The sequence below is a fragment of the Lethenteron reissneri genome, chromosome 9 (assembly GCF_015708825.2).
Source record: "Lethenteron reissneri isolate LAM-NWPU_2019-01 chromosome 9, ASM1570882v1, whole genome shotgun sequence".
NCBI lineage: Eukaryota > Metazoa > Chordata > Hyperoartia > Petromyzontiformes > Petromyzontidae > Lethenteron > Lethenteron reissneri.
Genome location: NC_083787.1, coordinates 13,031,602 through 13,049,091, shown reverse-complemented (window position 1 = coordinate 13,049,091; position 17,490 = coordinate 13,031,602). Strand labels below are relative to the sequence as shown.

Below are 17,490 nucleotides of genomic sequence, written 5' to 3'. Positions count from 1 at the left end.
TGGCCCAGCCGGACAATTGTTTGTGCCCCAACCAGCGCCGAGCCGCTCGTTATAGCCATGGACGGCGATAACAAAACCCCCGCCGCTCCCTCAACGCCAGGTACTGGCTTCCGATATATCAATGGGATAAGCATCTGCGAACCAGGTGGAATGTCAACAGATACCTCGGACCGCGCCTACACCCGGCAAACAGGGGCAGGCCGGCCCCATGGCGATGGTAGGAACAAATTTTGCGCCCCCCTGGTAATTCAATGCAGTTTTGATCAATCCTTATTTGAATGGGCATTTTTGCCAGGAAATCAGTCCCCAACAAACAGGGTACCGCGAGGGACCTAGAGATCAACACGGTCCCTGAAGCCGACACCCCCCCAATGGATATGTTGGCGTCCACCTGGCCCACAATGCCCATACTTCCCCCGTTCGCCGCTATGCATGAATCATAAACCGCTCGCACTATCCCTGGCGGAATGCCCAAAAGATGGAAAATGACATCCGAAATAATGGTCGCGGACGCACCAGAGTCCGCCAAAATACGCACCGCGACCCCCTGAATGGAACCCGGTACCATGGACGACCGCGTAGCGGCCGCAACTACCCTCCGTGCCAATCGGCGCCATTGCGTCAGCGAGTGACACGGGTCAACCGGAGGCACCTTGCTGTTAATGACACATGGACTGCGCGGCGATGGTGATGCATGAGGTGACAGGCCTTGCCGGGTGTCTGGTGCGCACCAACTTGCCTGTCCTGGTGGGTCTTTTCGCGCGACGTCCGTGGTCGAGGCCTCCTGCTGGGGTGGCCCCGGGATGTGAGCCCAACAGTCCCTGGCGAAGTGGCCCTTACAGCCGCAGCGGAAACACTCCACGTCGTTCCGACGCACGGCACCCCCCCTGTCCCGACACTCCCGCGCCGGCGGCCCAGACCTCGGCCCCGTCCCCCCCCGAGCAGGCCACTGGGTGGAGGCGGCTGTCAACTCCTGCGGACCCTTGTCGTCAGGAACGTAGATCGCCTTCGTAGGATCCCACCCCGTAGCACCGCCTTCAACAACGGGCCCCCCCGTCCAAGCTGACACCTGCTTCCAGCGTCGGAGATTAAATTGAGCGTCCAAGCACTTAGCCACAGCACGGGACATCAATTTATCATGGCTGCACACCGGCATGGGGATCCCCAGGTCTCCAGATAATTCGAGCATTTTGCCCAACACGAGGGGCACCAACAAATCGGGCTCCGTCTCGGGGTATGCCGCCATCGCCAGTTCCAGAACTGCACCTCTGAAGGCCACCGGCGATTCATCAGGCGTCCGTTGGCGCTGAACAAATCTCCGATGGGCGTTGTCCGGAGGCTCGTACGCATCCGCCAACTCCTCGAAGACACCCTGCAGCGTCTTCTTCTTGTTGGTCTTGATGGAGTGAAAGAACCGGACGGGCTCGTCGTCGAGAAGTGTGGGTAAGACTTCCAGGGCCTCCGCGTCCGTCCATTTGGCGGAGCGTACGGCCGCTTGAAAACAGCAGGCGAATGCGCTCCAATCGCCGCCGATTGAGAATTCTTTGACCGTTGTTAAATGACGGCTGCAGGTTCTTGCTCCTCCGTCCTCCTCCGATGGACACGCGCGGCAGCGACAAGATGGCGTCGCTCCGCAACGTGTGCAAGATGGCGGCTTCCCGCGGCGGAGGGCGCAAGATGGCGGCTTCCCGCCGTTCTTCCTCGGCCATGCCCAAGATGGCGTCTTCGTGCGGCGTGGTCGAGAGGGCTGATGGCGATGGCAAGGCCCCGGCCCGTTGTTCCTCGCCGGGCCTCCCCGAAGTCGTCGCCGGCGTCACGAGGATGCACAATTGCGCCAACACCGTCTTCAGCGCTTCCAGTTGCGCCGCCACCTGTCACCATCCGTCGTCAGCGTCCAGTCGTACGGATGGGCCCACCGAGGCGGTCACGTCCTGCACGGCTGGAACTCCGCTCATCCCCGCTCCGCTTTCCTCCTCCATCGTGGGTAGCGCCACCGCTGGAGGGAGGTCGTCGTCGGAAGATGTTGCTGAAGATGGTGCAGGGACGGTCTTCTACCTGAGCTGTTTTGACATGCCGTTTCACTTCTGACACCAATGTAATAAAGGACTCTCTCTCAGATGTCAATCTCCATTGTCCTTTATTGGGTTCATAGAATCTCGATACCACGGCGTCTCGCTCAGGCCCGCGTCCCACTCGACGACCTCTCCACAGCCCTCGGCTGCTCCGTTATGCAGTCTCCCTGCTGCTCCTATATGCAGTCTCCCTGCTGCTCCTTCAGGCAATCCTTGCAGCCACACGCTGCCCTGCTGTCTAGCGTCACTGCCACAGCTAGCCTCTCACTGCCCCGTTAGCGCTCTTCGTCTGACACCGATGGCTGTCGGTGTCGACGTCTCCCACCGCGTGGCGACCGCGCCACTCTTTCCGTCTTGCCCAGCGTGGCCTCCTCGTGTTTGACTCCGTCTCAACTCCCCCTTCGCCTTCCGGTTCTCTCCCTAAATCCTCTCCCCCACGTGACCCTAACTCCACCCACTCCCTACGTGACCCACACTCCGCTCCCCCTCAATCCTTGCTCGCATTACATTACTCCTTCACGCTGCTGACAGACCGGCAGAGCCAATCATTGTAACGAGGTGTGATCCCATCAGCAACCCGGATATATCCTCACATTACACAGCCACCAACACAAGACAGCACACCCCCCAAACCCCCCCACCCCACCCCCCAACCCCCCCCACCCCCCAACCCCACCCCCCAACCCCCCCACCGCACCCCCCCTCCCAGACTCGCACCCCCCCCCCCGCAGTAAACACGAAGCTCTGACTGAGAGCAGTTATCGCCGCTAAATTTACTCCGCGATGAGAGAAGGCGAGAGGGGGCCGCGGCTCTCGGCGAGTTTGGGGGAAAGAATGGGGGGGGATAGGAGGAGTGGGGTGATGAGGAGAGGGGAGGGGAGGGGGTGTAGGAGGGGAGGGGGGTGATGAGAGGGGAGGGGGTGGAGGGGAGTGGGGTGATGAGGAGAGGGGAGGGGTTGTAGGAGAGGAGGGGGTGATGAGGAGTGGGGTGATGAGGGGAGGGGGTGTAGGAGGAGGGGGGTGATGAGGAGTGGGGTGATGAGGAGAGGGGAGGAGGTGTAGGAGGGGAGGGGGGTGATGAGGGGAGGGGAGTGGGTGTAGGAGGGGAGGGGGGTGATGAGGGGAGGGGAGTGGGTGTAGGAGGGGAGTGGGGTGATGAGGAGAGGGGAGTGGGTGTAGGAGGGGAGGGGGGTGATGAGGGGAGGGGAGTGGGTGTAGGAGGGGAGGGGGGTGATGAGGGGAGGGGAGTGGGTGTAGGAGGGGAGTGGGGTGATGAGGAGAGGGGAGTGGGTGTAGGAGGGGAGGGGGGTGATGAGGGGAGGGGAGTGGGTGTAGGAGGGGAGGGGGGTGATGAGGGGAGGGGAGTGGGTGTAGGAGGGGAGGGGGGTGATGAGGGGAGGGGGGTGATGAGAGGGGAGGGGGTGGAGGGGAGTGGGGTGATGAGGAGAGGGGAGGGGTTGTAGGAGAGGAGGGGGTGATGAGGAGTGGGGTGATGAGGGGAGGGGGTGTAGGAGGAGGGGGGTGATGAGGAGTGGGGTGATGAGGAGAGGGGAGGAGGTGTAGGAGGGGAGGGGGGTGATGAGGGGAGGGGAGTGGGTGTAGGAGGGGAGGGGGTGGACGAGGGGAGGGGGGTGATGAGGGGAGGGGAGTGGGTGTAGGAGGGGAGGGGGGTGATGAGGGGAGGGGAGTGGGTGTAGGAGGGGAGGGGGTGATGAGGAGAGGGGAGTGGGTGTAGGAGGGGAGGGGGGTGATGAGGGGAGGGGAGTGGGTGTAGGAGGGGAGGGGGTGATGAGGAGAGGGGAGTGGGTGTAGGAGGGGAGGGGGGTGATGAGGAGAGGGGGTGTAGGAGGGGAGGGGGTGGACGAGGGGAGGGGGGTGAAGAGGGGAGGGGAGGTGGTGATGAGGAGTGGGGTGATGAGGAGAGGGGAGGGGGTGATGAGGAGAGGGGAGGTGGTGATGAGGAGTGGGGTGATGAGGAGAGGGGAGGGGGTGATGAGGAGAGGGGAGGGGGTGATGAGGAGAGGGGATGATGAGGGGGTGGAGGTGACCCATGGGAGGGAGGAAACGGCGAATTATCGGGAGGAATTTGGCGGCAGGTGGAGAGCGCGCGAGGCGGGGCAGGAAGTGGGCGTGGCGATGAGGGGGAGAAGCGGACAGGTGAGAGAGCAGCAATCTCCGTCGCATGCACACACAAAGACAAAGAGTCACCGTGTAGCCCTCGACAGATCGCTGGGGCAAGTGCTGCCCAACACCACGCCCCCTTTTTTCTCTCCAATGCACATGTTTACACCAGGTCATAATTTCAGGCCAAGTCGACCTAGGAGAGGCCCTGTACCGGTTCAGATAATCGTCACTGCCATTGCTCTTGAGCGATAATACGAGGGGGTGGGTGGCCAACGCCACGCCCGGCCGTCTTTGTCTCCCCAGCGCCGCTGACGAACAAAAATGACAAATATATATTAAAAAAACTCTGCGGTCAGTGTGCAGAGACTGTGGTCACCACCCAGAACAGAACCATAGGGAGCCGATGATGATCACTCAATGCCCCATTCACAACTCGGTTAGAGGCATCATCATCATCATCACGGCGACGATTCGCCACTCCGCTCCTCGGGGCGCGTGTAGAATTACAGCTGCTGTTCGACATCAACGTGAGCCGCACCAAGACGAGCCGCACCAAGACGAGCCGCACCAAGGCGAGCCGCACCAAGACGTGTCCCACCAAGACGAGCCGCACCAAGACGAGTCCCACCAAGACGTGTCCCACCAAGACGAGTCCCACCAAGACGAGTCCCACCAAGACGCGTCCCACCAAGACGTGTCCCTCCAAGACGTGTCCCACCAAGACGAGTCCCACCAAGACGTGTCCCCCCAAGACGTGTCCCACCAAGACGTGTCCCACCAAGACGAGTCCCACCAAGACGAGTCCCTCCAAGACGTGTCCCACCAAGACGTGTCCCCCCAAGACGTGTCCCACCAAGACGTGTCCCACCAAGACGTGTCCCTCCAAGACGTGTCCCACCAAGACGTGTCCCACCAAGACGTGTCCCTCCAAGACGTGTCCCACCAAGACGTGCCCCTCCAAGACGAGTCCCACCAAGACGTGTCCCACCAAGACGTGTCCCTCCAAGACGAGTCCCACCAAGACGAGTCCCACCAAGACGATTCCCACCAAGACGTGTCCCTCCAAGACGAGTCCCACCAAGACGTGTCCCACCAAGACGTGTCCCACCAAGACGAGTCACACCAAGACGAGTCACACCAAGACGAGTCCCACCAAGACGTGTCCCACCAAGACGAGTCCCACCAAGACGTGTCCCACCAAGACGTGTCCCACCAAGACGTGTCCCACCAAGACGTAAATAAAACGATTCGTGAAGACTGCCTGCTCACCCCAAAAAATCTCGAGTCGCAAGTCTCTTTTTCTAGTCTCAAGACTTCCTTAATTCTAGGAGGGTTAAATTTCGATTTGAAGCTTTCGTGACTGCAGGGATTAATCTTTTTGGTTCTTTCGGTAAAGTCACGTAGAATTGAAATAATAAAATAATAAAAATAAAACATAATAAAATAATTCTCACGACGTTTCGGCCACAACGCAAGTAGCCGTCCTCAGGTGGAGAACAGGTCTGTCGAGGAGACAGAGTCTGAAGTCTCCTCGACAGACCTGTTCTCCACCTGAGGACGTCGTGAGAATTATTTATTATGTTTTATTTTTATTATTTTATTATTTCAATTCTACGTGACTTTACCGAAAGAACCAAGAAGATCTAGGAGGGTGTTGCCAAAATTTGTAATACGAGGCGATGCTGCTGCTCTCTGTGGGGCGCCACGGTGGCTAGGAGATGTTAACTCCCTCGCCTGGTATGCCGGAGGTCGTCGGTTCGATCCTGACCCCGACGCCTGCTGTATATTTGGAGTTTGCGTGTCTCTCTCATCATCACGTTGGCTAGGAGATGTTAACTCCCTCGCCTGGTATGCAGGTCGTCGGTTCGATCCTGACCCCGACGCCTTCCATGAATGTACACGTGGTACGCCACTCAAATTGAGCTGTCATTTGTGGGCAGGTCGCTTCAGAAAATAGATATAGAGCTGGGTGGGTCTCTAACCTGGTTAAATAGTTAGTCTAATAATGCAATCCCAAACGAGTAATTTTCACATATTTTACAATTGTCAGCAGGAGGGATGTTTGTCCAACACCACGCAGCTCCATTATTTGTTTGGTTTAACACGGCAAGTAGAGGAAGGGGGCGTCAGAAGTGATGCTGTCTATTTGACAAGCAGGAGGAGTGAGGAGGGAGGAGGATGGAGGAGGAGGGAGGAAGGATGGAGGAGGGAAGAGGATGGAGGAGGAGGAGGGGAAAGAAGAAGAGGAGGAGGATGGAGGACGAGAGGATGGAGGAAGGATTGAGGAGAAGGGAAACTCTCCTCGTTCCGTGCAAAGCTCGGGATGAAAGCGCGTGTTCCGGCGAGCAGACCGAGTGGTATTTACAATCCACAATTTACATACTCCCGACTCCCTATCAATTACGCGGATGCGGGTCCCGCGGGAGGGGGGAGGGGCGCGTTATTTACTGCGGCCCGGATGTGGCTGTGCGCGCGCGTGCGCGCTCACGCGGCCATCCCGTACTCACAAAGACAAAGATCCCCCGTGTAGCCTTCAACAGACCGTTGGGGCAAGTGCTGTTAGCGAGTAGCACCCATCATGGCCGGCACGTCATACGAAGGGGTGGGTTGTGCCACAACATGCTCGGTCGACCTTTCTCTCCCCAGTGCTGATGGTCACCGACCGGGTACTCCCTGAAGGCTGAAATCCGACGTAGGAGAGAGCCGGAGCACGTTCAGATATTCAGCGCTGTTACTTGGTCGCGAGCGGCAATCGAACTCGGGTCGTCGGGTTTGTAGCGCCGTGCGCTAACCACTCAACGCTACCGCTCCCCACGTATGCACACAAAGATCCCCCGTGTAGCCTGTAACAGACTGTCGGGGCAAGTGCTGTCAGCGAGCAGCACCTATGAAGGCCGGCACTGTTGCACACGAGGGGGTGGGTGGCCAACACCACGTGTGCACACAGACGCACCGACACATACACGCTGTGGGCATACGCACAGCCACGCCGAGGCACAAATCATATTCCACATACGAGCCCAAAAAAATAAAGATCCCTCGTCTCAACTTACCAAGCGATGAGGCACATAGACGCACGTATCCACACGCATGTTCACGCACACACATGTTCACGCACACACATGTTCACGCAATTATATAAACGCGCGCACACGTAAACACGCACGCGTTCACAGATACACACCCACAGCTACAAACTCGCACAAAAAGACAAACATCTCCCGTATAGCCCTAACAGACTGTTGGGGCAAGTGGTATTAGCGATAAGCACCTTCGAACACACACAAAGACAAAGATCTCCCGTATAGCCTGTGCAGACTGTTAGGGCAAGTGCTGTTAGCGAGTACTTATGAAGGCTGGAACGGTACACGAGAGGGTGGGTGGCCAACACCACGCCCGACCGCCTTTGTCTCCCCAGTGGCGATGTTTACACACCTCACCAGGTACTCATCTGAAGCAGCCTAGGACCGGTTCAGAAAATCGTCACTGGTGTTGGCCATGAGCTGGAATCGAACCCAGGTCGCCGGGTTCATAAAGCAGCGCGCTAACCGCTACGCAACCCCCCCCCCCACACACGGTCACAAAAACAACACGCGTCATTCGCCCAGATGTTGGCGGTGACGTCACCACAGCACTTGTGCCAGGCTAGGTGCACTTCGAGGGCACGCGAAGTGTGGAAGGCTCTCGCTGCTGGCGGGTCACGTGACCGACCCAGGTGCCGTGGGCTGATTGACGGAGATGACTGGCACGGCTACCAGCGGTGCTCCCCGCGGTGCCACACGCCACGTGCAGCGGCAGCGTCGTGGCCAGCGCACTGCGCTACGAACCCGGCGACCCGAATTCGATTGTCTGAACCGGTCGGGGGCGTCCACTAGGTCGACTCAGCCTCAAAATTAGTCCGCATCGCCAATAGGGAGACAAAGGCGGCCGGGCGTGGGGCTGGTCACCGACCCCGTCTTGTGCCGTTCCGGCATTCATAGGTGATCGCTAACAGCACTTGCCCCTACAGTCTGTTAAGGCCACACATCACACACACCAATCCACAGGTACACACTGACACTCGCGCATGCGCGTGTCAGATTGTTGGGCCAGGTGATGTCAGCGAGCACCTCCTATGAAGGCCGGCACGGCACACGAGGGGGTGGGTGGCCAACACCACGCCCGGTCGCCTTCGTCTCACACCACACCAGGTACACATTGGAGGCTGAGTCGACCTAGAAGAGGTCCAGATAATCGTCACTGGTTTTGGCCGTGAGCGTAAATCGAACTCGTTACGCCAGGTTCGCAGCGCAGCGCGCTAACCGCTCCACTGCCGCTCCACAAACACACGCAGACACACACACGCAGACACACACACGCAGACACACACACAGACACACACACACACAGACACACACACAGACACACAGACAGACACACAAACACACGCAGACACACACACACAGACACACACACAGACACACACAGACACACACACAGACACACAGACAGACACGTACGCACACTCACGTGGCTGGGCCAGGGTAAGCCGCAAAGAGTGCCACGAGTGGAGGAATCTCTTCATCTCCCGCGTCTTCCCCAATGCCCCCTCCCCGCTCAAGCCCGCACGCGCCCCGCCCCCGTCATTGGGCTCGATGTGGAGGCGGTAATGAACACGCAGTTGAGGATTGAGGGTCCCAAATTACAGACGAGTGGGGGGGGGGGCAAGGGGGTGGCGAGGAGGGTTGATGGAGAGGGCCTTGGCAGGGGAGGTGTGGTCCGGATTGAGGGCCTCAGGCCCGTTGGGATCCTGCGCACAGTAAACAAAGGGGGACACCACCTAATATGGGGGGGGGGGCGTGGAGGGGGGGGACTTGGGGGGGGGGCTATCCACACATGAGGCGTCGACTGCGCAACTAATGCGAGATCTGGCATAAGGAAGGAAGCGATGGCTTGGTGTGTGTGCGGAGAGGAGGGGGGGGGGGGGTAGAAGGCACGTGGCGTGGTGAACGGCTCCCCGAACAATGCCGACGAGCTGCCTCTGAAAGGGGGGCCAGGCGGGGGCAGGCCTCCCCCCTCGACAGGCCGAGGCCCACGGGCACGAGACGGTGTCTTTGCTCGTCGGCTCCCGTCGCCTCTCACGTGCAGGTCACATTGATGATTGCAATTCCACTTCAACTCCAACCGGACGCCACAATGTCGAGGTGTTAACTACCCCGCCCGCTATGCAGGAGGTCGTGGGTCTCAATCCCGACCCTGACACCTGGATGTATTTGGAGTTTGTCACTCTTACCGTGGTGGGGTGGACTTTTTTTCCGGCTGTTCCGGGTTTTCCCTAAACATTTGCAAACAAGCGTTTAGTATATTTGGTTGATATAATTGTCCACACGATATGCCGCGTCATTTAGCGATCATTTGTGGCCAGGTCGCTTATGAAAAAGAGCGATATAGCTCAGTGGGCCGTACCTGGTCAAATAAAACTAGTTTTTAGTTAGTTATTAGCCAGAGAACCCATCAGTCGCCAGAGGTAATAGCCAATCACCAGCCAGAGAACCCATCAGTCGCCAGAGGTAAGAGCCAATCACCAGCCAGAGAACCCATCAGTCGCCAGAGGTAAGAGCCAATCACCAGCCAGAGAACCCATCAGTCGCCAGAGGTAATAGCCAATCACCAGCCAGAGAACCCATCAGTCGCCAGAGGTAAGAGCCAATCACCAGCCAGAGAACCCACCAGTCGCCAGAGGTAAGAGCCAATCACCAGCCAGAGAACCAACCAGTCGCCAGAGGTAAGAGCCAATCACCAGCCAGAGAACCCACCAGTCGCCAGAGGTAAGAGCCAATCACCAGCCAGAGAACCCACCAGTCGCCAGAGGTAAGAGCCAATCACCAGCCAGAGAACCAACCAGTCGCCAGAGGTAAGAGCCAATCACCAGCCAGAGAACCCACCAGTCGCCAGAGGTAAGAGCCAATCACCAGCCAGAGAACCCACCAGTCGCCAGAGGTAAGAGCCAATCACAGCCAGAGAACCCACCAGTCGCCAGAGGTAAGAGCCAATCACCAGCCAGAGAACCCACCAGTCGCCAGAGGTAAGAGCCAATCACCAGCCAGAGAACCCACCAGTCGCCAGAGGTAAGAGCCAATCACCAGCCAGAGAACCCACCAGTCGCCAGAGGTAAGAGCCAATCACCAGCCAGAGAACCCACCAGTCGCCAGAGGTAAGAGCCAATCACCAGCCAGAGAACCCACCAGTCGCCAGAGGTAAGAGCCAATCACCAGCCAGAGAACCCACCAGTCGCCAGAGGTAAGAGCCAATCACCAGCCAGAGAACCCACCAGTCGCCAGAGGTAAGAGCCAATCACCAGCCAGAGAACCCACCAGTCGCCAGAGGTAAGAGCCAATCACCAGCCAGAGAACCCACCAGTCGCCAGAGGTAAGAGCCAATCACCAGCCAGAGAACCCATCAGTCGCCAGAGGTAAGAGCCAATCACCAGCCAGAGAACCCACCAGTCGCCAGAGGTAAGGGTCCATCATGACACCATCATTAGCCACGGAAAACGGAGAGGACTTCGCGTCCAATGACGAGGAGGAAGATTCCGTGACGAGCGCTGTCAAGAGCAGATGACGCATGGCGGCCCCTGCACCCCCTCCCCTCTCCGCGCCCTTGTGGAGGCGTGAGAATGCCCCCCCCCCCCACTCTTCTCCCATCGTTCAAAGAGGGATTCCGAGCGCCGTGGCACGCGTAAGCGGAGGCTCCCGGCAGATCGCGCTCCAGAGATAGACTCAATCACCCCCTCCTCATCCCCTTCCACCACCACCACCACCCAACAGCGACCCCCACTCCCACGTTTCAAAGCGCTAATCCCTGCGTCTATTTAAATCGCGAGGACACGAGGCTAAAGCTCGACAGAGTCGCGTTACAGTCCTGAGTGACGACTATGGGGGGAGGCGGGGGGGGGCTAGTGGGGGGGGGCAGTGGGGGGGGGGGGGAGCTGGAGGAAAAACAAGGGACATGCAACGAGCGGAGTGCGCAGAAGGGATGAACGCACAAAGACTCCCCGTGCAGCTTCCACAGACCTTTGGGCCAAGTGAGCGGGCACCTCTGAAGGTGCAGGCACGGCACGCGAGGGGGTGGGGGTAGTGATCAGCACCACATCCGGCCACTTTTGTCTCCGCAGTGGCGATGTTTTCTCACCGTATCAGGTACTAATTTGAGGCTGTGTTGACCTAGGGGAGGCCCAGAACCCGTTCAGATATTCGTCACTGGTGTTAGCCGTGAGCGGGAATCGAACTCGTGTCGCCGGGTTGGTAGCGCAGCTCCCTAACCACTGCGCCACCGCTCTCCCCACGCACACTCAGCGGCCATCGAGCCGGCACCCATCCAGCGCCGACCAGCACAGGAACAGCGCAGCCGCCGCCACTCTACTGCTGGATGAGGGCCTCCCCACGGCGTGCCGCTCCCCGCGAGTCATTTGACCAGACCTCACCACGCTGGTCATTGCGGGCTGATGAAGCCGCGGGCATAGAAGTTTACACATAGTGCAGTATAACAATAGATTCGTTGAACCCCCCCCCCCCACCTTTACCAATAACGTTACAATGCCCGTGATCGAGACGTACCCATGTGTGTGTACATGCGAGCCGAGTTCGATTACCGGTGACGGAGGACATGAGTGGCGATTTAAATCTGAACAGGTACCGACCGCGTTTGTCCCGGCGAGATTGACTCAACTTTAACCGAGAACCCCGGTGCGTCGGGGGAAGACAAAGACGGCCGAGCGTTTTGTGACAGCTACGGCAGCTCCTTAGAACACCACAGTTGCTCGCTAACAGCACTTGCCCCGGAGGCTACACGGGGATCTTTGGTGCGTGTGCGTGTACACAGTTGGGGTGCGCGAGTGTAGTGGTTAGCGCGCTGCGCTACGAACCCGGCCACCCGAGTTCGATTGCAGGCGAACGGCCACTGACACCAGTCACGATTATCTAAACCGGTCCCGGGCCTCCCCTCGGTCGACTCAGCCTCAAATGAGTACCCGGTGTAGTGCGAAAACATCGCCACTCGGGAGACAAAGGCGGCCGGGCGTGGTGCTGGCCACCCACCCATCCCCTCGTAAGCCGTGCCGACCTTCATAGGTGCTCGCTGACAGCACTTGCCCCAACAGTCTCTTAAGGCTACACGGGGGATCTTTGTCTTTGACGCTGTGGTTTTTTAAAAATGTAAATTGAAACCAAGATCTTCTGAAACGTTTTGCTGAAAGATTCCCCCCCCCCCACCTCGTGCCCCCCCCGCACCCGTGCCCACCCCGGCGTGTCGTGTTACGGGGAAGCCGCGATGGGGGAGGGGAGGACGGGGGTCGTCTGGGACTGGCAGCGTCACCTGTGCGACCTCCCGACACGTGCCGCTGATGACCGGGGCCACCGGGACAGGGGGAGGGGGGCTCACAGCCCACCGGGGGATAGCCCCCTCCCAGAGCCCCCCGCCCCCACCTCCACTCCTGTAAGTTGGGTCACCGCGGTGGCTAGGAGATGTTAACTCCCTCGCCTGGTACGCAGGAGGTCGTGGGTTCGACCCCGACCCTGCGTCTCTCTCTCTCTCTTCCCGCGGTCGAGTGGACTTTTCTCCGGGTCCTCTGGCTTTCGCCTCCACATTTAGACTCGGCGAATCTCCCCTGCACGCACGACTTGGCGTGTACGGCCCCGTGCCAACGCGCCCCTTTACGACAGGCCTCCACAGCCCGTATCGGTCACGGGCACCTGTTTGACCATACTTCACCCACGCTGGTCAGTACGGGCTGGTGAAGCCGTGGGAATGCCCAAGACCGACCGGCCGGCCGTCTTTGTGCCGATGCTTACAAACCGCGCCAGGTTCTCCTTTGAGGCTGAGTCGACCTAAGGGGAGACCCAGGACGCGTGTCCTCGACGGCAGCCGTTCGCAATTGCCAGCCGGGAGACGCCGTCCCCTATCGCGGAGGAACACGCGCGGTAGCCCCCACCGCGATCCCCCGCCCCCAGCCTCCCCCCTCCCGTCTCCCATCCATTCTCCCCGCGCCGGCTTCTATCAGCCAGAGACGGACACAGCGCGGCGCTCTCGATGGCCGTGTAAATGGGACCTCTTTGTGCTTGCAGGCGTCAGGCGCCAGGGAGACGGATGGGATGAGGGGGGAAGGGGCGGGGGAACAGGGGGGGGGGGCTCTCTCCCCCCTCCACACCCTCCCCGCGTGTACATATAGAGCCAAAGCTTCCCACCGCCACATAGCGTCAACAGGCTGTTGGGGCAAGTGCTGTTAGCGAGCACCTACTAAGGCCGGCACGGCACACGATGGGGAGTGGTCAACACCACGCCCGGCCGCCTTTGTCTCCCCATTATTGATGTTTACACCCACCGCACCAGGTACTCATTCAGGACTGAATTGACATTGGTGATTGCTCAGAACGGGTCCAAGTATTCGCCACTCTTATTGAGAATCGTGAGCGGCAATGGAACTGGGGTCGCCGGGTTCGTTGTACATTGCGCTCCCCACGCGTACAACAACAACCGCCGTTTGCTCGTAAGTGGCGGTGACGTCACCACGATGCTTGAATCTCCACGCGGGTGGGTGTCTTTGTTCGCCTACGAGTGTCTGCGCGAGGCGATATCTCACACCGTGTACCACACAGTAAACACCGTTGCAGACACCCCCGTCGCGAGGCTATTCCCGAAGCCGACCTCTGGCCCACTCGCCGAGCTTCACACGAGCATTGACACGTGGCCGATCAACTCCATGCGATGCGTAAGAGGAGGTCAGATCTGGCGAGGGCCAATCTGACCTCTACTCTGATTTCAAATGTGGCCGAAGTCCTGAATGCCTCTTGGGTCCCGTGTAACATCACCCCCCGCCCACCTCCACGTCCCCTGCGTGCCCAGAACGCGGCACCTCCACCACTCCGTCCGTAGCCAAGCGAACAACCCGCCACCCGTGTCTCTGAAGAGCTGGAGATAAATGACACGTCGCGCCAAGCACGAATTTACCACTCAGTCGACCTAGGGAAAGTCCGGGACCTGTTCTGACAACCGCAAACCGATGTCAGCCGTGGCCAAGCAATCTAACTCGCGTATCAGCCAACTTCCAGCTTTCTAACACTCCCGGAACTTCGTGAGACTTTCACATCACCCGCGGTGGCCTGCGTGAGATGCGCGCGGACACAAGACTAGACGTGTCTTTAACCCCCCCTCCCCACCCCCCAGGCAATCCCCCGAGGCGGCGGGGTGGGGGAGACGTTACATCACCCACACACCTGGGCTCACGCACGCGCCCAGGTGGCTGAGCCACAACACATTCGTGGCATTTCCAGCGAGCTCTCCGTCTCAATTCCGGCGACCCCACGCTTCCATTCCTCCAATCACAGCGGTGACGTCGAGCAGAGCCCAGCGAGTTCCGCGAGGGTGAGACTCGATCAGAGGCGCCCAGGGAGGAGGTGGGTAGTGGGGGGGGGGTGAAGAGAGCGCGAGATACGAGGATCACTTGGTCCCCTCGTGCCTCCTCGTCACCACCACGAATCAAGTCCATCCTCTTCTGCCAGGGCCCGCGCAGGCGACGCCCGCCACTCTTCCCTCGTCTCCTCGCTCGCGGAGTTTTTACACCCAGACGACGCACGCGGAACCCACACCCACCGTTGTACCGACTCGCGTTCACCGAAGGCGTGGTGGACACGCGTGATCTCTCTCTCTCTGTCACTGTGGCCTAGTAACACGCACACACACGCGCACACACACACGCGCACACACGGGCACACGCGCGCACGCGCGCACACGCACACGCGCGCACACGCACAAACGCGCGCACACACACACGCGCACACACGCGCGCACACACACACGCGCACACACGCGCACACGCACGCGCACACATGCACACATGCGCGCACGGGCATAGCGTGCCCCCGCGTGCGCGCGCGTGTGTGTGAACAGTATTCACGCGTTAGACAACCCACGTGTTAATGCGCGCACGCATACAATCGTTCACTCACACGCGCGCATATGCGTCCAGACTCACACACACTTTACGTTGCCACGCATACGCCATACGTGTTCTTTGGGCGTTGTTAGCGAGCACCTATTAAGGTCTACACGACTCTAGTAGCACTTTGAGTGGGTGTGGGAATTATCGGTGAGTCGGCAGCGTTATGGAGTCTCGAGTGCCCGTGACTCGTCGCGAGTCCAGATCCTCCCCTCCTGGATGGAGGAAGAGGAGGAGGATGAAGGAAGCACTCGAGGCGATGGCCACTGCCGATCAATAGCGAATGAGACGGGGGAGTCGGGACGGACCCGGCCGCTCAAACCCCGATGCATTATTCACGCTGAGTGGCCATTACTCGCCCTGGCGGAGCCTGGCGGCACGCGTGTACAATGTGTCCACACGCACACACGTGTGTGTGTGTCCACACGCACACACGTGTGTGTATGTGCGCGTGCGTGCGAACACACGTGTGCGCGTGTTAACCACGTGCACGCGAACGTGGATCCATGTGGAAGATGTGAACACGTGTGTGTGTGGTAGCTTGAATGTGCCTGTGAACATGTTCGCACACACACACGTGTGTGCGAACATGTGGAACATGTGAACACGCGTTTCCGTGTGCTCCTTCGCACCATCGCTACGTTCCACTGAAGACGTCCACTCCCCCTTACAGCTCGGGGTGAGTTGGGCAGCAACTGGGATATGAACCAATTAATGTATTAATCTATCACTCATTCGGTCAATCAATCAACCAATCACCGAGGCAATCAGTCAACCATTCAATCAAAGTCAACCAATCAAACCAACGAGTCAATCAACGTCAACCAACCAAGCACTGCCTTCAACAGCAGCCCACGTCTCACCCGATATGTCGCTAGACCAGACAAAGACAAAGATCCCCCGCGTAGCCTTTAACAGACACTTGGGACAAGTGCTATCAATGGCCAGCACCACGTTCGCTCGCCGTCGTGCTGATGTTTTACTCATTTAAGGCTGAGTCGACACAGGAGGAGGCGCAGGCCCGCTTCAAATGTTCGCCACTGGTATTGGTCGCGAGCGGGAATCGAACTCGGGTCGCCGTCGGGACCGATCTCCTCCCCTGCACCCGAGCGGATGCGGGAGCCGGAGTCAGTGGCAGGGGCCGAGCGGGACCCACCCATTGGGAGGGGGCCCTGCAGGGGCCCTGCGCTCCCCTTCACCCGGGCCCCCACTTCCCCAGGCATCCTCACACACCCCTCAACCCCCCCCCCCCCCCGCAAGGCTGTCCCAGACCCCCACCCCGGAGAGATACAGACGCGGAACGGGACAAGTCCCGACATAAGGCACGCAACGCGCATAGCGGCATGCGGCCAATGCAAGCTACCCCCTCTCCTCCCCGCCCCTCCCCTCATTACCCCCCTCTCCTCCCCCCACTACCCACCTCTCCTCCCCGCCCCTCCCCCACTACCCCTCCCCCCCGCATTCCCCCGCCCTTCCTCCCCACTCCCCTTCCCCACTCTCCCCGCTCTTCACCCTAACCCTGACCCCGAGTCTGACCCTAATCCTATCACTCTGCGGTGCCTAAATCCAACCGCCGAACCTGACCCGAACGCCAACCTCGAGGCGACTTCACAGCTGACCCTGGATCTGAGCCCTAATCCGACCATGACCCTGACACTGACCCCGACGCTAACGCACATCTCCGAAATCTGACCCCGACCCTAACCTCGTGCCGTGTAAGTCGGAAGCAGTCGACGCTCCGTCACCTCCTCAAGCACCTCGCGTGGGGGGGGGGGGGGTAAGGGGCGGGGTCCGGGGAGGGCGGGGGGTATAAATACGCGAACGCCGTCACGAGGAGACGAGGCCCCTGCTCGAACACGGAGACGCGAGACCACGCAGACAGACCCTGGCAGTAGCGCCCAGAGGCAGCGTCACAGCGCTCGGCGTCACGACAAGACAATGGTCATCGTGGCGAGACTCGCGTGCTCCCGGCCACAGCGGTCGGTGTGTGTGAGCGGGGTCCTCGCCTGGCGAACGTGAACCATCACACCAACACGCACCACCCAACCACCGCCTCCACCGATCACTCCCAACATCGCCACCACTTTGATCTCTCTCGCGCGATTCCCAACACAGGTCTCGATGGGCCCCTCGTCCCATTTGCGCGCCATTCCATCACCGTACCACCATCACCAGCCACCAAAGGGTCTACACCACACCTTGCCATTGCCATCCGATGAATCTAAAAGCAGCGACAGTTCGCATCGCGGTCTCGCATCGCTGTCATTGAGCAGCAGCACCTATGAAGGCCGGCACGGCACACGAGTGGGTGGATGGCCAGCA

At 59.6% G+C, this 17,490-nt stretch overlaps 1 protein-coding gene across 1 annotated transcript; it reads left to right on the top strand.

Moving 5' to 3' along the window:
- The first annotated feature begins 2,370 nt into the window (after positions 1-2,370).
- Positions 2,371-5,434, top strand: LOC133340375 (salivary glue protein Sgs-3-like). The gene is made up of 2 exons (XM_061548515.1): positions 2,371-2,380; positions 4,698-5,434. Exons 1-2 carry the CDS (start codon positions 2,371-2,373, stop codon positions 5,432-5,434), a joined length of 747 nt encoding a protein of 248 aa, XP_061404499.1.
- Positions 5,435-17,490: the final 12,056 nt, after the last annotated feature.